The 21,555-nt window shown below is 43.9% G+C and overlaps 1 protein-coding gene across 1 annotated transcript in view; it reads right to left on the minus strand.

The window, feature by feature from the left end:
* Positions 1-5,693: 5,693 nt before the first annotated feature.
* Positions 5,694-21,555, minus strand: part of LOC141055610 (C-X-C chemokine receptor type 6-like) — a 126,718-nt gene continuing 110,856 nt past the window's right edge. Inside the window, exon 2 of the mRNA XM_073552258.1 lies at positions 5,694-6,842. Within this exon, the coding sequence (XP_073408359.1) occupies positions 5,829-6,842 (1,014 nt within the window). The 3' untranslated portion in view covers positions 5,694-5,828. The remainder of the gene's footprint in view (positions 6,843-21,555) is intronic.

Raw genomic sequence — 21,555 nt, forward strand, 5'->3', positions numbered from 1 at the left:
AAGTGAGATTTTGAATTTCAGCAGACACTTGTGGACACTGGACACTTTTGGATTGTGTGAGGCCCAATGAATATCTGAGCGTTATGTGACAGGCTCGATGGCACTGCTGTGACCAAAGTGACTAGAGGATAAGTGAGATTTTGAATTTCTTCTCACACTTGTGGACACTGGACACTTTTGGATTGTGTGAGGCCCAATGAATATCTGAGCGCTATGTGACAGGCTCGATGGCACTGCTGTGACCAAAGTGACTAGAGGATAAGTGAGATTTTGAATTTCTTCTCACACTAGTGGACACTGGACACTTTTGGATTGTGTGAGGCCCAATGAATATCTGAGCGCTATCTGACAGGCTTGATGGCACTGCTGTGACCAAAGTGACTAGAGGATAAGTGAGATTTTGAATTTCTTCTCACACTAGTGGACACTGGACACTTTTGGATTGTGTGAGGCCCAATGAATATCTGAGCGCTATGTGACAGGCTCGATGGCACAGCTGTGACCAAAGTGACTAGAGGATAAGTGAGATTTTGAATTTCAGCAGACACTTGTGGACACTGGACACTTTTGGATTGTGTGAGGCCCAATGAATATCTGAGCGCTATGTGACAGGCTCGATGGCACTGCTGTGACCAAAGTGACTAGAGGATAAGTGAGATTTTGAATTTCTTCTCACACTTGTGGACACTGGACACTTTTGGATTGTGTGAGGCCCAATGAATATCTGAGCGCTATGTGACAGGCTCGATGGCACTGCTATGACCAAAGTGACTAGAGGATAAGTGAGATTTTGAATTTCTTCTCACACTAGTGGACACTGGACACTTTTGGATTGTGTGAGGCCCAATGAATATCTGAGCGCTATGTGACAGGCTCGATGGCACTGCTGTGAGCAAAGTGACTAGAGGATAAGTGAGATTTTGAATTTCTTCTCACACTAGTGGACACTGGACACTTTTGGATTGTGTGAGGCCCAATGAATATCTGAGCGCTATGTGACAGGCTCGATGGCACAGCTGTGACCAAAGTGACTAGAGGATAAGTGAGATTTTGAATTTCAGCAGACACTTGTGGACACTGGACACTTTTGGATTGTGTGAGGCCCAATGAATATCTGAGCGCTATGTGACAGGCTCGATGGCACTGCTGTGACCAAAGTGACTAGAGGATAAGTGAGATTTTGAATTTCTTCTCACACTAGTGGACACTGGACACTTATGGATTGTGTGAGGCCCAATGAATATATGAGCGCTATGTGACAGGCTCGATGGCACAGCTGTGACCAAAGTGACTAGAGGATAAGTGAGATTTTGAATTTCAGCAGACACTTGTGGACTCTGGACACTTTTGGATTGTGTGAGGCCCAATGAATATCTGAGCGCTATGTGACAGGCTCGATGGCACTGCTGTGACCAAACTGACTAGAGCATAAGTGAGATTTTGAATTTCTTCTCACACTAGTGGACACTGGACACTTTTGGATTGTGTGAGGCCCAATGAATATCTGAGCGCTATGTGACAGGCTCGATGGCACAGCTGTGACCAAAGTGACTAGAGGATAAGTGAGATTTTGAATTTCAGCAGACACTTGTGGACTCTGGACACTTTTGGATTGTGTGAGGCCCAATGAATATCTGAGCGCTATGTGACAGGCTCGATGGCACTGCTGTGACCAAACTGACTAGAGCATAAGTGAGATTTTGAATTTCTTCTCACACTAGTGGACACTGGACACTTTTGGATTGTGTGAGGCCCAATGAATATCTGAGCGCTATGTGACAGGCTCGACGGCACTGCTGTGACCAAAGTGACTAGAGGATAAGTGAGATTTTGAATTTCTTCTCACACTTGTGGACACTGGACACTTTTGGATTGTGTGAGGCCCAATGAATATCTGAGCGCTATGTGACAGGCTCGATGGCACTGCTGTGACCAAAGTGACTAGAGGATAAGTGAGATTTTGAATTTCTTCTCACACTAGTGGACACTGGACACTTTTGGATTGTGTGAGACCCAATGAATATCTGAGCGCTATGTGACAGGCTCGATGGCACTGCTGTGACCAAAGTGACTAGAGGATAAGTGAGATTTTGAATTTCTTCTCACACTAGTGGACACTGGACACTTTTGGATTGTGTGAGGCCCAATGAATATCTGAACGCTATGTGACAGGCTCGATGGCACAGCTGTGACCAAAGTGACTAGAGGATAAGTGAGATTTTGAATTTCAGCAGACACTTGTGGACACTGGACACTTTTGGATTGTGTGAGGCCCAATGAATATCTGAGCGCTATGTGACAGGCTCGATGGCACTGCTGTGACCAAAGTGACTAGAGGATAAGTGAGATTTTGAATTTCTTCTCACACTTGTGGACACTGGACACTTTTGGATTGTGTGAGGCCCAATGAATATCTGAGCGCTATGTGACAGGCTCGATGGCACTGCTGTGACCAAAGTGACTAGAGGATAAGTGAGATTTTGAATTTCTTCTCACACTAGTGGACACTGGACACTTTTGGATTGTGTGAGGCCCAATGAATATCTGAGCGCTATGTGACAGGCTCGATGGCACTGCTGTGAGCAAAGTGACTAGAGGATAAGTGAGATTTTGAATTTCTTCTCACACTAGTGGACACTGGACACTTTTGGATTGTGTGAGGCCCAATGAATATCTGAGCGCTATGTGACAGGCTCGATGGCACTGCTGTGACCAAAGTGACTAGAGGATAAGTGAGATTTTGAATTTCTTCTCACACTAGTGGACACTGGACACTTTTGGATTGTGTGAGGCCCAATGAATATCTGAGCGCTATGTGACAGGCTCGATGGCACAGCTGTGACCAAAGTGACTAGAGGATAAGGGAGATTTTGAATTTCTGCAGACACTTGTGGACACTGGACACTTTTGGATTGTGTGAGGCCCACTGATATCTGAGCGCTATGTCACAGGCTCGATGGCACAGCTGTGACAAAAGTGACTAGAGGATAAGGGAGATTGGATTGCTTTTAAAAAAGCAGTTTGCAGAGCAGTGGGTAAACAGCAATGCCAGCCTGTCAGGAAGCCTTAAAAGGCAGCCCAACAACCAACACCACTGATACACCACAATATAGCCTCCCCTTGCACTGCACACACAGTGACTGGTGTGTTGTGCAGGCCAAATCGCTAGCAGCAGAAGCAGTTTTTTTGTCTTCTTCCCTGCTTAACGCTCTCCCTACAGAATCAGCAGCAACCTCTCCCTATACTGAGATCGGCAGAAGTAAGATGGAGGTCGGCGTGCACGCCCTTTTATACCCCATGTGACGCCCACCAAAGCAAGCCAATCACTTGCATGCCCTTCTGAAAGATGGTGGTGACCCGTGCCTATGTCATCACGTTGCCCACAGTGTCCGTGGATCCTGATTGGCTGAAAAAGAGCGCAAAACAAACTTTTGAAACGCGACTTTGGCGCGCAAGTCGCCGACCTCGTGGCCGACCTCATCCTAGGGTCGGGTTTCGTTTCATGAAACCCGACTTTGCCAAAAGTCGGCGACTTTTGAAATTTTTCGACCCGTTTCGCTCAACTCTAATTACTATAGTTCAATAGTCTCACTTTATGGCAAAAACTGCGTGGGAACTTTCTCACACAGCAATGCCAAAAGTGAGACTAGGGACTATTTTTTTTACAGTGGCAGAGGAATACAGTGTGGAAGGATACCTACCTCCCGTCATTGTATTCCTGGGGCCCCTAGAGAGCGGTCGCATCAGCTGATGCTGCTGTTCTCCATGGGAGATCGTCGTGGGACACTCTTGGATTTCTGTGGATCAGGGAGTATATTGATTGTTTGTTATTTTAATATTTTTTACAGATGACACTGGCTTCGGGGATCAAAGTGACAAGTGATGGTGAGTATGTACTCTATGTTATATGTACTGTATGTCTATATGTATGTATTGTATGAATGTATGAATGTATTGTATGTAGTATGTATGTAGTATGTATGTTGTATGTCTGTAGCATGTTTTATATATGTTGCATGTATGTAGTATGTATGTAGTATGTACTATGTATGTATGTTGTATGAATGTAGTATATATGTAGTATGTATGTTGTATGAATGTAGTATACATGTAGTATGTATGTAGTATGTATGTATGTTGTATGAATGTTGTATATATGTAGTATGTATGTATTATGTAGTATGTATGTATGTTGTATGAATGTAGTATATATGTAGTATGTATGTATGTTTTATGAATGTAGTATATATGAAGTATGTATGTAGTATGTATGTATGTTGTATGAATGTTGTATATAGGTAGTATGTATGTAGTATGTATTTTTTTTTTTTTTTACATTCAACACATTAGCTGGATGATGGGACTACTACTGTCCCATCATTGGCTAATGTGTCAATCATTGTCACTGTATCAGGCATAGCCCGATGGGACTTGTAGTCCCATCGGCGATGCCTGCACACACACACAACCCCCGGCAGGCCCGCACAGACCCCCGGCAGCCCGCAAAGACCCCCGGCAGGCCCGCACAGACCCCCGGCAGGCCCGCACAGACCTCCGGCAGCCCACACAGACCCCCGGCAGGCATGTACAGACCCCCGGCAGCCTGCACAGACCCCCGGCAGGCCCGCACAGACCTCCGGCAGCCCGCACAGACCCCCGGCAGGCCCACACAGACCCCCGGCAGCCCACACAGACCCCCGGCAGGCCCGCACAGACCCCCGGCAGGCCCGCACAGACCCCTGAGAGGCCCGTACAGACCCCGCTCGCACACACACACGCACAGTCTCCGCCCACACTTCACCCCTCCCGAACTGGATGTGCAAGGAAAGAAAGGGTTTATTTTCATTCCGATATTTGTGCCCCATTGACTTGCATGGGTTTCCGGTATCGGAATCGGCGATACCCGATATTTTTGGGCTATTGGTCCGATCCAATCCGATCAGATATTTCCCGATATCGGAAGGTATAGCTCAACACTAGTCATTAAATATCTACAGGACATCTATCCCATTTATTTTGTCTGTCTATCTATCCACCTATCTAGAAGTAAAAAAGTAGACAGCACTCCAATAGTTACCAAATAAATGAACTTTATCAAGTTCATTTGAACCGAAGCGTGCCACGCCATATGGGCTAAATAAAGTCAACTTATTTTTGTAACTATTGGAGTGCTGTCTACCTTTTTTACTTCTATATACTCTATACTCTTACAAAATGTGAATGTTTTGTTTGGAAGGCTTTTGCACCCACATTGCACTTTTTAAGTAAGCTGTTCCATTTTTTTACTCTATCTATCCATCTATCCATCTATCCATCTATCCATCTATCTATCTATCTATCTATCTATCTATCTATCTAGCCATAAGATTGCTTTATTACTTACAAAACTAGCTTTTAATGACACAGAGAATGACAGTATATAGAAGCTGATGTTAAAAACGCATTGACTACAGATTGCATACGCATGTCATTCGGATGTTATACTAATGCTACTTGATAAAAATCGCATTGCACTCGCATGACATTCATCCTATTTTTCAGAGACAATATTGGAGCAATTATATTTATGCTGAGGAGTGTGAGCTCTAACTTCTAATCCCAGCCAGCTTCACTGCAATGCTTACCAACTAGATAGCAGCAGTGGTCGATCTCCAAGGCATCAAATTGACAACAACAGTGTTAATGTCGCATTAGTGGCTTGAAATTTACCTTTTAATAACATTTAGAAAGCGATTATTTTTTTACAAGCACTATCCAATAATAGGAATAACTCTTTAACTCCTCCAACTCTTCAGCCATAATGGCGTCTGCTCCTCCCAAGAAATGCTTTACACACTTGTTGCACATATGTTTGTTGAAGCAGAAACGTTTCTGGAGTCTCCTTCTGTCGTTGGCAAATGATCTGTGGTTTCATCTTGCATCCGGTTGAGACCTAAACCTTTCAGCATTTTCCAGAAATTCTTTCTAAATTTTGTACCGACAAAAAAGTACAGAACCGGGTTGAGACAAGCATGGACGTAAGCTATGGCCTCCATTACAACACTCATGATTGTAAAGATTGAACTTGATGTGAATTCCTTATTGAGGGTTAGAGCCAGGACAAGAGCATTATGAGGCAACTGTGTGGCTATAAACACAACTACTATGGCCACTATTATCTTCATTGATTTCCTCTTCTGGACACCTCTGGCATTAACCAAAGTCCGGAGAATAAAGCTGTAACAAAACATCATTGAGGTCAAGGGAATTAGAAATCCCACTGTCATCTGGAATGAAACCACCATGATCTCCATGATGTGAGGGTTGTATTCCTCAAAACATTGCTCCCGGTTATGGCTGTTGCTATATATGAATTGAGGAATGGAAAGGAGCAGAGCCAGGGTCCAGAGGAGGGCACACAACCCGTACCGCCTCTTGTGTTTAGTCACCTGGTACTTAGCTGCCTTAGTGACTTTAGTGATAGAAATAAACCTGTCAAATGTGATGGAAGTGAGCGTCAGCATGGAAGTAAATAAATTCACCCTGTATGTGACCCTTATGATCTTACACAGGAAGTTGCCAAAAACCCAGGCATGTGCAGATTCATATGCCAAGAATGGGAGGGTGAGCAGAAACAGGATGTCTGCAATGGCCAAATTAACCAAAAAGGTGTCGGTCAGAGTCTTTATCTTCTCGTTGAACACAAACACATATATGACGAGCACATTCCCAATAAGTCCGAGGACACAAGTCATGGAATAAGCAATGGGTGAGAACAGGGTGTGGAGCCATGGGTGGGCAGCAACTGTATGATTCTCATTAGGGATGTTACTGTAGTCTTCTGGATAGTCTTCAGCGCCCATCTGTATGTAATTGGAAAGAAGGTATTAGTTGTTAGTTGTAATACAGTAGTAAGACCCTGCAGTTACACTCTGTTGGGAGAGCTGGTCAGAAAGTCAAGTGGACAAGCATTCTTAGATATTAAAGTGACAAATGTGAAATCAAAAATATACACTTAACCAACACAATGCACTAGGATGTGTTCCCTTTATTTTTTTCGAGCAGTATATCGAGCAGCATATATACATATATATATACTATATAAATATACAGTTGTGGCCAAAAGTATTGACACCCCTGTAATTCTGTCAGTTTCTTCCTGAAAATGATTGCAAACACAAATTCTTTGGTATTATTATCTTCATTTAATTTGTCTTCAATGAAAAAAACACAAAAAGAATTGTCCTATAGCCAAATTGGATATAATTCCACACCAAACATAAAAAAGAGGGTGGACAAAAGTATTGGCACTGTTCGAAAAATCATGTGATGCTTCTCTAATTTGTGTAATTAACAGCACCTGTAACTTACCTGTGGCACCTAACAGGTGTTGGCAATAACTCAACCTCTGTCCTGTGTCCTTGTGTGTACCACATTGAGCATGGAGAAAAGAAAGAAGACCAAAGAACTGTCTGAGGACTTGAGAAACCAAATTGTGAGGAAGCATGAGCAATCTCAAGGCTACAAGTCCATCTCCAAAGACCTGAATGTTCCTGTGTCTATCGTGCGCAGTGTCATCAAGAAGTTTAAAGCCCATGGCACTGTGGCTAACCTCCCTAGATATGGACAGAAAAGAAAAATTGACAAGAGATTTCAACGCAAGATTGTGCGGATGTTGGATAAAGAACCTCGACCGACATCCAAACAAGTTCAAGCTGCAGTCCGAGGGTACAACAGTGTCAACCCGTACTATCCGTCGGCATCTGAATGAAAAGGGACTGTATGGTAGGAGACCCAGGAAGACCCCACTTCTTACCCCGAGACATAAAAAAGCCAGGCTGGAGTTTGCTAAAACTTACCTGAAAAAGCCTAAAACGTTTTGGAAGAATGTTCTCTGGTCAGATGAGACAAAAGTAGAGCATTTTTGGCAAAGACATCAACACAGAGTTTACAGGAGAAAAAAAGAGGCATTCAAAGAAAAGAACACGGTCCCTACAGTCAAACATGGTGGAGGTTCCCTGATGTTTTGGGGTTGCTTTGCTGCCTCTGGCACTGGACTGCTTGACCGTGTGCATGGCATTATGAAGTCTGAAGACTACCAACAAATTTTGCAGCATAATGTAGGGCCCAGTGTGAGAAAGCTGGGTCTCCCTCAGAGGTCATGGGTCTTCCAGCAGGACAATGACCCAAAACACACTTCAAAAAGCACTAGAAAATGGTTTGAGAGAAAGCACTGGAGACTTCTAAGGTGGCCAGCAATGAGTCCAGACCTGAATCCCATAGAACACCTGTGGAGAGATCTAAAAATGGCAGTTTGGAGAAGGCACCCTTCAAATATCAGGGACCTGGAGCAGTTTGCCAAAGAAGAAAGGTCTAAAATTCCAGCAGAGCATTGTAAGAAACTCATTGATGGTTACCGGAAGCGGTTGGTTGCAGTTATTTTGACTAAAGGTTGTGCAACCAAGTATTAGGCTGAGGGTGCCAATATTTTTGTCTGGCCCATTTTTGGAGTTTTGTGTGAAATGATCAATGTTTTGCTTTTTGCTTCATTCTCTTTTGTGTTTTTTCATTTAAGACAAATTAAATGAAGATAATAATACCAAAGAATTTGTGTTTGCAATCATTTTCAGGAAGAAACTGAGTATTACCTGACAGAATTGCAGGGGTGTCAATACTTTTGGCCACAACTGTATATATATATATATATATATATATATACATATATATATATACACACATAATACACACACTACCGTTCAATAGTCTAGGGTCACTTAGAAATTTCCTTATTTTTGAAAGAAAAGCAGTTTTTTCCAAAGAAGCTAACATTAAATGATTCAGAAATATACTCTATACATTATTAATGTGGTAAATGACTATTCCAGCTGCAAATATCTGGTTTGTAATGCAATATGTTCATATGTGTATAGAGGCCCATTTCCAACAACCATCACTCCAATGTTCTACTAGTACTTTGTGTTTGCTAACTGTGTAAGAAGGCAAATGGATGGTTAGAATAACCTTGAAAACCCTTGTGCAAGTATGTTAGCACAGCTGAAAACAGTTTGGCTGATTAGAGAAGCTATAAACCTGACCTTCCTTTGAGCTAGTTGAGAATCTGGAGCATTACATTTGTTGGTTCCATTAAACTCTCAAAATGGCCAGAAAAAAAAAAAACTTTCATGTGAAACTTGACAGTCTATTCTTGCTTTTAGAAATGAAGGCTATTCCATGTGAGAAATTGCCAAGAACTGAAGATTTCCTACAACGGTGTGTACTACTCCCATCAGAGAAGAGCACAAACAGACTCTATCCATAGTAGAAAGAGAAGTGGGAGGCCCCGCTGCACAACTGAGCAACAAGACAAGAACATCAGAGTCTGCAGTTTGAGAAATCGATGCCTCACTGGTCCTCAACTGGCAGCTTCATTAAATAGTAGCCAGTGTGAACGTCTACAGTGAAGAGGCAACTCCGGGATGCTGGCCTTCAGGGCAGAGTGGCAAAGAAAAAGCCATATCTGAGACTGGCTAATAAAAGGAAAAGATTAATACGGGCAAAAGAACACAGGCATTGGACAGAGGAAGATTGGATGGAAAAAAGTGTTATGGACAGACGAATCCAAGTTGAGGTGTTTGGATCACACAGAAGAATATTTGTGAGACGCAGAACAACTGAAAAGATGCTGGAAGAGTGCCTTATGCCATCTGTCAAGCATGGTGGAGGTAATGTGATGGTCTGGGGTTGCTTTGGTGCTGGAAATGTGGGAGATTTGCACAAAATAAAGGGATTTTAGTCATCAGGGAGAGCCGCCGACGAGTGGGGGCACCATATCGCAGTAACTAATGGTGTAGGGAAGGTGGCCTGATGGACGGACAGACTTGTCACAAGAGAGAAAGGAAGGTTTGTACAGTTTAGACAGGTGTCAGTTATCACAGTGGGGGAAACAGCTAAGAAAGTGTAGTGGACTTGCAATACCTTGGGCTGACCATTAAAGGGCAGGGAGGAGTGTGAGTGAAGGGCTTGACATCAGCTTAGGGCTTAGGAAACCGTTGGTCATGGGGGGCGGAGTTACAGGGAATCGGGAATGATATAAATTTGACAGGAGGGTTCCAGAAAGTTCTAGTCCCCAGGGGGAGCTCAAGTGACAGGAAGACTACGACAGTTTGTGCACTGTGAGAAAACCAAACCAGGGGGACTGAGGAGAGAGAAAGTCAGGAGGGGGTGGTCCTGACTAGAGTTGAGCGATACCGTCCGATACTTCAAAGTATCGTATCGGATGGTATCGGCCGATCTTTAAAAAAAGTATCGGTATCGCCGATTCCGATACCGGAAGTCCCATTCAAGTCTATGGGACTTCCGGTATCGGAATAAGAAAAACCCTTTCCTGCCCTTGTACAGCCTCTCTGGGGTCTGTACGGGCCTTTCGGGGGGCTGTGCCGGCCTGCCAGGGGGTCTGTGCAGGCTCCGGTGGTCTGTGCCGGCCTGCCGGTGGTCTGTGCAGGCTCCGGGGGGCTGTGCCGGCCTGCCGGGGGGCTGTGCCGGCCTGCCGGTGGTCTGTGCAGGCTCCGGGGGTCTGTGCAGGCATCGTCCGATGGGACTACAAGTCCCATCGGGCGATGCCTGCTACCATGACAGTGATTGACACATTAGCCAATGATGGGACAGTAGTAGTCCCATCATCCGGCTAATGTGTTGAATGTAAAAAAAAAAAAAAATTACATGCTACATACATACTACATGCATACTACATACATGCTACATTCATACTACATACTACATACATGCTACATTCATACTACATGCAACATACATACTACATATATACTACATGCATGCTACATACATACTGCATGCTACATACATACCACATATATACTACATGCATGCTACATGCATGCTACATGCTACATACATAACACATATATACTACATGCATGCTACATACATACTACATGCTACATACTACATATATACTACATGCATGCTACATACTACATGCTACATACATACTACATATATACTACATGCATGCTACATACATACTGCATGCTACATGCATGCTACATACATACTACATACATACTACATGCTACATACATACTACATATATACTACATACATACTACATACATACTACATGCATGCTACATGCATGCTACATACATACCACATACATAACACATATATACTACATGCATGCTACATACATACTACATGCTACATACATACCATATACATACTACATGCATGCTACATACATACTACATGCATGCTACATATATACTACATGCATGCTACATACATACTACATGCTACATACATACTACATATATACTACATGCTACATACATACTACATGCTACATACATACTACATATATACTACATGCATGCTACATACTTACTGCATGCTACATGCATGCTACATACATACTACATACATACTACATGCTACATACATACCACATATATACTACATACATACAATACATTCATACAATACATACATAGACATACAGTACATATAACATAGAGTAACATACTTACCAATACTTGTCACATTGTTCCCCGAAGCCATTGTCTTTCCGGAATAAATATTAACATAACAAACCACAAAAATACTCACCCACGATCCGAAGCAGTCCACGAGTGTGTCCCACGACGATCTTGGGTAGAGAACTGCAGCATCAGATGATGCTGCCGTTCTCTACGGGCTGCAGGAATCCAATGACGGAAGGTAGGTATCCTTCCGCACTGTATTCCTCCGCCACTTAAAAAAAAAAAAAGTCCCTAGTCTCACTTTATGCCATTGCTGTGTGGGAATTTCCCACGCAGCAATGGCATAAAGTGAGACTAGGGACTTTTTTCTTTTTTTAAGTGGCGGAGGAATACAGTGCGGAAGGATACCTACCTTCCGTCATTGGATTCCTGCAGCCCGTAGAGAACGGCAGCATCATCTGATGCTGCAGTTCTCTACCCAAGATCGTCGTGGGACACACTCGTGGACTGCTTCGGATCGTGGGTGAGTATTTTTGTGGTTTGTTATGTTAATATTTATTCCGGAAAGACAATGGCTTCGGGGAACAATGTGACAAGTATTGGTAAGTATGTTACTCTATGTTATATGTACTGTATGTCTATGTATGTATTGTATGAATGTATTGTATGTATGTAGTATATATGTGGTATGTATGTAGCATGTAGTATGTATGTAGTATGTATGTAGCATGCATGTAGCATGCAGTATGTATGTAGCATGCATGTAGTATATATGTAGTATGTATGTAGCATGTAGTATGTATGTAGCATGTAGTATATATGTAGTATGTATGTAGCATGTAGTATGTATGTAGCATGCATGTAGTATATATGTAGCATGCATGTAGTATGTATGTAGCATGCATGTAGTATGTATATGGTATGTATGTAGCATGTAGTATGTATGTAGCATGCATGTAGCATGCATGTAGTATGTATGTAGTATGTATGTAGCATGCATGTAGTATGTATGTAGTATGTATGTAGTATGTATGTAGCATGCAGTATGTATGTAGCATGTATGTAGTATGTATGTAGTATATATGTAGCATGCATGTAGTATGTATGTAGCATGCAGTATGTATGTAGCATGTATGTAGTATGTATGTAGTATATATGTAGTATGTATGTAGCATGCATGTAGTATGTATGTAGCATGTAGTATATATGTAGCATGTAGTATATATGTAGTATGCATGTAGCATGCATGTAGTATGTATGTAGTATGTATGTAGTATGTATGTAGCATGCAGTATGTATGTAGCATGTATGTAGTATGTATGTAGTATATATGTAGTATGTATGTAGTATATATGTAGTATGTATGTAGCATGTAGTATGTATGTAGCATACATGTAGCATGCAGTATGTATGTAGTATGTATGTAGTATATATGTAGTATGTATGTAGCATGTAGTATGTATGTAGCATGCATGTAGTATGTATGTAGTATTTTTTTTTTTTTTTTTTTTTTTTTAACATTTAACACATTAGCCGGATGATGGGACTACTACTGTCCCATCATTGGCTAATGTGTCAATCACTGTCATGGTAGCAGGCATCGCCCGATGGGACTTGTAGTCCCATCGGACGATGCTTGCACAGACCCCCGGACATCAGCACAGCCCCCCGGCAGGCCGGCACAGCCCCCCGGCAGGCCGGTACAGACCCCCACAGGGTGCACAGACCACCGGCAGGCCGGCACAGCCCCCCGGCAGGCCGGCAGAGACCCCGGGCAGTCCACACAGCCCCCCGGCAGGCCGGCACAGCCCCCCGGCAGGCCGGCAGAGACCCCCGGAAGGCCCGAAATGACGGCGCATCATGATGCGCACACACCGCGCATCATGATGACGTCAGGCCGTCAATCAACTGAACTTCCGATTCCGATGCCGAATTCCGATATTGAAAAAATATCGGAAGTCGGTATCGGAATTCCGATACAGCAAGTATCGGCCGATACCCGATACTTGCGGTATCGGAATGCTCAACACTAGTCCTGACACAAAAGTACCGCAGTATAGACGAGGCACAGAGGTAAAGCATACCGTATTGAGAGAGACAACTGATCAGTAAAAGTACTGTTAGTTTACAGGCCTAAGGCGGCCACAGTGACGGATCTGACAGGAGCGTCGGAGAGTGAAGAGGGGACGGTGTGTACATGTACGTCCCCAGTGTAAAGTACGGTGTGCGTGAAGCGGCCCTGGAAATGGATGGCCGTAAAAGAGATATTGTGGTGTACTGTGAGGGCCATCCGTCGGACGGTGGAAGAATAAACTTGGACCTGTTGAACCCGAAACCTGCCTCATCGTGTCTATACGTTGTTGCGCGGTACCCAGAGGGACCACCCCCCAGTCCGGCCTAGCAACCCTACAATGGTACTAACCTCCATTGCCAGGCAGGACACAGTATAGAAATTTGTTCATAGCTCACTAGTCTACATATTATTATTACTGTCACCTGTCCTTCTGCACGTAGGACACTCCTGGTTAAACCTCCTACTCCATCAACCAAGTATAGGAAGATATAGGTGACTCTTAGCTCCACTACACAATTTAGCTAGCTATATAAATATTGCTATTGGTAATGAGACATTATCCAGCTCATCATAGCCTTGATCTCATCATACACAAACCTTTGCTCTTTAACTTGGATTCTATTTGTATCAGGGTGGGTTTTGGGATAACTTTTCTTAATTCAAAAGGGTTAGCTGCCGACGAGTGGGGGCGCCATACCGCAGGGTGCCAACCTCCACTGTCAGGCAGGACACAGCATAGGGAATATTTATATGGCTCAGTAGTCTACATATTAATGCAATTTGACTTTCCCTAATTAAGACCCTTATTGTACTCTCTATTTGATTTTATTTACCTACTAGCTGAAGAGCCCGGCATTACTCGGGCATAGTAACTAACTACGGTTAGTTATAACAAATTATAATGATTATATCTATATATATATAAAGCTGATGGTTTAGCCCCGCCCACTCCACATAGCCACATTCACTATAATATCCCACATCATCCTGTCAGCCAGAGCTACCGAACTACTACCCCTAATATCCCACATCGTCCTGTCAGCCAGAGCCACCGGACTACTACCCCTAATATCCCACATCATCCCGTCAGCCAGAGCCACTGGACTACTCCCCCTAATATCCTACATCTTCCTGTCAGCCAGAGCTACTGGATTACTACTCCTAATATCCCACATCATCCCGTCAGCCAGAGCCACCGGACTACTACTCCTAATATCCCATATCATCCCATCAGTCAGAGCCTCCGGATTACTACCCCTGATATCCCACATCATCCCATCAACCAGAGCCACTGGATTGCTACCATTAATTCCCATATTATCCCGTTAGAGCAACCTGACTACTAACCCTAATATCCCACATCATCCTGTCAGCCAGAGCCACTGGACTACTACCACTAATATCCCACATCATCCCGTCAGCCAGAGCCACCGGACAACTACCACTAATATCCCACATCATCCCGTCAGCCAGAACCACCGGAGTACTACCCCTAATATCCCACATCATCCCGTCAGCCAGAGCCACTGGACTACTACCACTAATATCCCACATCATCCTGTCAGAGCCACCGGACTACTACCACTAATATCCCACATCATCCCGTCAGTCAGAGCCACCGGACTATTACCCCTAATATCCCACATCATCCTGTCAGCCAGAGGTACCGGACTACTACCACTTATAGCCCACATCATCCCGTCAGAGCCACCGGACTACTACCCCTAATATCCCACATGATCCCATCAGCCTGGAGTCAGAACCAAAGCACTGAGTGGAACGGTCCTAACTTCTGTATCGGGGATCCCTTTAAGAGAGGTCTGGGGTCAAAACCAGAGCGCTGAGTGGATTTGCCATAACTTCCATACCGGAGATCCCTTTAAGAGAGGTCTGGGATCAGTACCAAAGTGCAGAGTGGATTTGCCCTCACTTCCATACCGTGGATCCCTTTAAGAGGGGCCTGGGGTCAGAACCAGAGCGCAGAGTGGATTTGCCCTCACTTCCATACTGGGGATCCCTTTAAGAGAGGCCTGGGGTCAGAAGCAGAGCGCTGAGTGGAACGGTCCTAGCTTCTATACCGGAGATCCCTTTAAGAGGGGCCTGGGGTCAGAATCAGAGCGTTGAGGGATTTGCCGTCACTTCCATACTGCAGATCCCTTTAAGAGGGAAGATGTGCCTCTGGGACTGTGGGATGGAGGATGTCTGATGGGTATATGGACACTGGACTATGGGATGGAGGATGTATGATGGTATATAGGCACTGGACTATGGGATGGAGGATATGTATGATGGGAATATGGGCACTGGACATGGGACTATGGGATGGAGGATGTGTGCTGAGTATATGGGCACTGGACTATGGGATGGAGAATGTGTGATGGGTATATGGGCAGGGAAGGGGTGATTCATTTTTGTCATGTGCTCTCTGCTCCTTTTTGGGGGCAAACAATGGCTGGGATCTTATGTTCCTGGAGATTTCTCCCACCTGGTCAGTGTCTGCTGAGGTGTTGTGGAGCGGGAAAACTGTTGTTCATAGCAACCAATCACAGCTCAACTTCTTTTAAACAGCTTCTGGTGAAATGAAAGATGCTGTTAGGCGTCAGATTCCTGACACTGCACAGCAGGAATCCAGAGCCAGACATCCAGCAGTCTCCCATTCCTCTCCAACCGCTCAGGGACCTGCTCAGCAATCACGGCAAGCCAGGCGTCCTGCTCAGACTCGTTCTGTGAGCCTGGATGTTGCTGCCCCCTCTGGTGCAGCAATGGTAGTGCAACCTGCTCTGCAGGGAACCGCTCCAGAGGCTAAGTCCTCATGCCGTGCTACTGGGCATGCCCGCAAGGTGACCTTCCAGTGGAGAGCAGGGGTCACATGTTCAGGTCCTGCGTCGGATATGATTGGTCCTTCCCAGGGTACTGGAAGGTCCCGGAAGCACATGGCTATAAAAAGCCCGCATGGCGACTCGGCCATGCGCTAGTGTAGACTTATCTTGCTATGTGTGAATGGTGATGGATGCATGTGTCTGGTGACTGACTCATTTGAAACCCTTACCCTCTGATATTACGATTGGTGACAGAGTGTGTTCATAGGTCAGCGCCAGGTAGTGGCAAGCTAGCGCCACTGTGCTTACCGCACCATACACTAGAGTCCGACGGTGTCCGGATCCTCGGCATCGTCGCTTAGCGGCAGTAGTTACCGCCGCACTGCAGTCAGCAGTACCTGTTGGCGCTCGCGGCTGCGACGCCACCCACTGGTTAGCCCAGTGAAGCGAACAGGCCCAGCGTTCATACTTTAGTTACTCTAGGGCATCTCTGTGATTAAACAGAGTCTGTCCTAGCACCTCGGGTGACGTAACCCGAGTGCACTACTACGCCTCCTAGCGTGTCTGCCATTGTCCAGCAGCGGTCGTTACATCTACCACACGGTGGACCCCGGGCGGCGAACGCACCTCCTGTTATTTATATTTGGTGCATTCCGCCGACCCTAACAGATGCTTAGTGATTGGGTGGGGCTATGTGGAGTGGGCGTAGCCGATACACACACACACATACATTCATTTTTATATACAGAGATATTTGTATTTGAAACTTAGACATTTTTTAGCTTTTCAAAATTAAAAGTTATATTTTAGGGGTCCATTAATTTTTTTCTTGTGATAGGGACCTCTACTTACCTTGTTTTGGTTTGGTGGCAAAAACACAAGCCAGTCATGGACTGGAAGAACAGAGAAGTACACCACTAGGGTCAAGACTGTCATGAGAGGTGTCTTTCTCCCAGTCATCCGGCCCGACCTCTGACTTCTTCTGCTAATTTGCCTTGATAGCCTGAGGTATATTGGACATACACGGACATCTTTGATAAAAAGGAGGAGACTTTACCACCTCATAGGGCGTACGACTGTCCAATTGACCTTTTGCAGGGCATATCTCCTCCACGTGGCCAAATCTATCCCCTGTGACAGCCTGAGACCTGGGCAGTGTGCGAATATATTAACCCCTTACCCCCGAAGGTGGTTTGCACATTAATGACCGGGCCAATTTTTACAATTCTGACCACTGTCCCTTTGTGAGGTAATAACTCTGGAATGCTTGCATGGATCCCAGTGATTCTGGCACTATTTTCTCGTGACATATTGTACTTCATGGTGGTGGTAAAATTTCATTCATATACTGTAACTTGTGCTTATTTGTGAAAAAAATGGAAATTTGGCGAAAATTTTGAAAATGTAGCAATTTTCCAACTTTGAACTTTTATGCCCTTAAATCACAGCTATATGGCACACAAAAAAACTTAATAAATAACATTTCCCACATGTTTGTTTTACATCAGCACAATTTGGGGACCAAAATTTTTTTTTTGTTAGGAAGTTATAAGGGTTAAAAGTTGACCAGCGATTTCTCATTTTATTTTTAGGGACCACATCACATTTGAAGCCACTTTGAGGAATCTATATGTTAGAAAATACCCAAAAGTGACACCATTCTTTAAACTGCACCCTGCAAGGTGCTCAAAACCACATTCAAGACGTTTATTAACCCTTCAGGTGCTTCACAGGAATTTTTTGAATGTTTAAAAAAAATGAACATTTAACTTTTTTCACAAAAAAATTAATGCAGGTCCAATTTGCTTTTATTTTACCAAGGGTAACAGGACAAATTGGACTGCAAAAGTTATTGTGCCATTTGTCCTGAGTACGCTGATACCTGATATGTGGGGGGGACCACTGTTTTGGCGCATGGCAGAGCAGGAGAAGGGAAGGAGCGCCGTTTGACTTTTTCAACGCAAATTTGGCTTGAATTCAGATCAGACGCCATGTCACGTTTGGAGAGACCCTGATGTGCCTAAACAGTGGAAACCCCCCACAAATGACACCATTTTGGAAACTAGACCCCCAAGGAACTTATTTAAATGTGTGGTGAGCACTTTGAACCCCCAAGGGCTTCACAGAAGGTTATAACGTAGAGCCGTAAAATTAAAAAATCATATTTTTTCCACAAAAATGATCTTTCACCCCCAATTTTTATTTTCCCAAGGGTAACAGGACCCCAAAAGTCATTGTGCAATTTGTCCTGAGTATGCTGATACCCCATATGTGGGGGTAAACGACTATTTGGGCGCATGGCAGAGCTCAGAAGGGAATGAGCGCCACTTGACTTTTTTGGCTGGAATTGAGATCTGAGGCCATGTCGCATTTGGAAAGCCCCTGATGTGCCAAAATAGTGGAAAACCCCCACAAATGACACCATTTTGGAAACTAGACCCCCCAATGAACTTATCTAGATGTACTTTGAACCCCCAAGGGCTTCACAGAAGTTTATAACGTACAGCCGTACAATTAAAAAATCATATTTTTTCCACAAAAATGATCTTTTCACCCCCAATTTTTTTCCCAAGGGTAACAGGACCCCAAGAGTTCTTGTGCAATTTGTTCTGAGTACGCTGATACCCCATATGTGGGGGTAAACAACTATTTGGGCACATGGCAGATCTTGGAAGGGAAGCAGCGCTAATTGACTTTTTTCCGCTGGAATTGAGATCGGACGCCATGTCGCGTTTGGAAAGCCCCTGATGTGCCAAAACAGTAGAAACCCCCCACAATTGACCCCATTCTGGAAACTAGACCCCACAATGAACTTATTTAGATGTGTGGTGAGCACTTTGAACCCCCAAGTGCTTCACAGAAGTTTATAACATCCGAGCGTGAAAATAAAAAAGTCATATTTTTTCCACAAACATGATGTTTTAGTCCCCAATTTTTTTTATTTTCCCAAGGGTAACATGAGAAATTGGACCCCAAAAGTTGTTGTCCAATTTGTCCTGAGTAGGCTGATACCCCATATGTGGGGTTAAAACACTGTTTGGGCACATGGCAGAGCTTGGAACGGAAGGAGCACCATTTGACTTTTTGAACGCAGAATTGGCTGGAATTGAGATCAGACGCCATGTTGGGTTTGGAGAGCCCCTGATGTGCCCAAACTGTGGAAACCCCCAAATTCTAACTTCAACCCTAACCCCAACACACCCCTAACCCTAATCTCAGCCCTAACCCTAACCCTAAACCTAAGGGTGTGTGCACACGTTGCGGATTCTGCTGCGGATCCACAGCGGATTTGGCCCTGAGGATCTGCAGCAGTTTCTGCTGCATTGTACCGCATCTTTATATTCAATGGCAAATGAAAAACGCAGTGCACATGCTGCGGATTTTTCCGGGCGGATTTGCTGCGGTTTTAAATCCGAAGTATGTCACTTCTTTGTGTGGAATCCGCAGCGGTTTGACACCTGCTCCATTACCAGGTGTCAGAACGCAGGGGAAAACCGCAGGCTAATCTGCACTTAATTGGCAGGTAACATGCAGGTCATTTGACCTGCGGATTTACCTGCGGATTTAACCAAATCTGCATGGAAAAATCCGCAACAGATTTCGCATTGTGTGCACACAGCCTTACCCTAACCCTAGCCCTAACCCTAGATCTAACCCTTGCCCTAACCCTAATAGGAAAATGGAAATAAATACATTTTTTTAATTTTATTATTTTTCACTAACTAAAGGGGTGATAAAAGGGGTTTGATTTACTATTTAAGGTGGGTTTTTATGTTTGGCAGCTATCGCACGCTAAAGGACGCTTTTTATTGTAATAATAGCTTTTGCATCACCACATTTTGAGATCTATAATTTTTCTATTTGACCCACCGAGTCATGTGAGGTCTTATTTTTTGTGGGACGAGTTGACGTTTTTATTGGTACCATTTTCGGGCATGTGACATTTTTTGATCGCTTTTTATTCTGATTTTTGGGACGCAGAATGAACAAAAACCAGCATTTCATGAAATTCTTTTGGGGGGTGCGTTTATACCATTTTGTGTGTGGTAAAATTGATAAAGCGGTTTTATTCCGCAGGTCAGTACAACTACAGTGATACCTCATTGATATCTTTTGGCCCTTTTATGCAATGAAAACAATTTTATATAAAAAATAATTATTTTTGCATCGCTTTATTCTGTGAGCTGTAACTTTTTTATTTTTTCGCTGATGACGCTGTATGGCGGCTCGTTTTTTGCGGGACAAGATGATGTTTTCAGCAGTACCATGTTTATTTATATTTGTCTTTTTGATCGCGCGTTATTGCACTTTTCGTTCGGCTGTATGATGATAAAGCATTGTTTTGTGCTTCGTTTTTTTTTTAAGGGGTTAACTAAAGAGGTTAACTAGTGGTACAGTTTTATAGGGCAAGTCGTTATGGATGCGACGATACTAAATATGTGCATTTTTATCTTTTTTTATTTACAAAAAAAGAATTTATTGGGAATTTTTTTTTAAATTTATTTGGGGATTTTTTATAACTGATTTTCACACTTTTTTTTTTTTTTTTTTACTTTATTATATTGCCCCAGGTGGGGACATCACTATAAGGTGTCAGATCACTGATCTGACAGTTTAGACAGCACTTTGTCAGATCAGCGATTTGACAGGCGCTGCACAGACTTCCTCAGTGCCTGCTTTTAGCAGGCACTGTGGAAGCCGGCTCTCTGCAAGGCCCCGAAGGCCCCCCGTGGCCATATTGGATCAGGATGGCCTGCAGAGAGGAGACCCTTGGAGCGACGCAGCACATCGCATCGCTCCGAGGGTCGCAGGGAAGCATGGAGGGAGCCCCCTCCCTGCGCGCTTCTTTCCTATGCCCCGGTACACTGTGATCATGTTGGATCGCAGTGTGACAGGGGTTAATGTTCCGGGGGCGCTGCTGATCGCTATGACGTACGATCCCGTCATTGGGTATTATGTCCCAGGGCACATGGACGGGATAGTGCGTAATATGTCAGAAAGGGGTTAAAATCAGTAGAATTTTTTCAAACAAAGTTTTTTTGTTAGGAAGTTACAAGTATTAAAAGTTGACCATTGATTTCTCATTTTCCAGCAAAATGTTTTATGTTTTGGCACTTTTACAAATAAAACACTATTTTATAGAGACAATAATTTTTTTTGCATCGCTTTATTCTGAGACCTATAA

The sequence above is a fragment of the Dendrobates tinctorius genome, unplaced genomic scaffold, assembly GCF_039654945.1.
Source record: "Dendrobates tinctorius isolate UK_male_01 unplaced genomic scaffold, ASM3965494v1 ptg000189l, whole genome shotgun sequence".
Taxonomy (NCBI): Eukaryota; Metazoa; Chordata; class Amphibia; order Anura; family Dendrobatidae; genus Dendrobates; species Dendrobates tinctorius.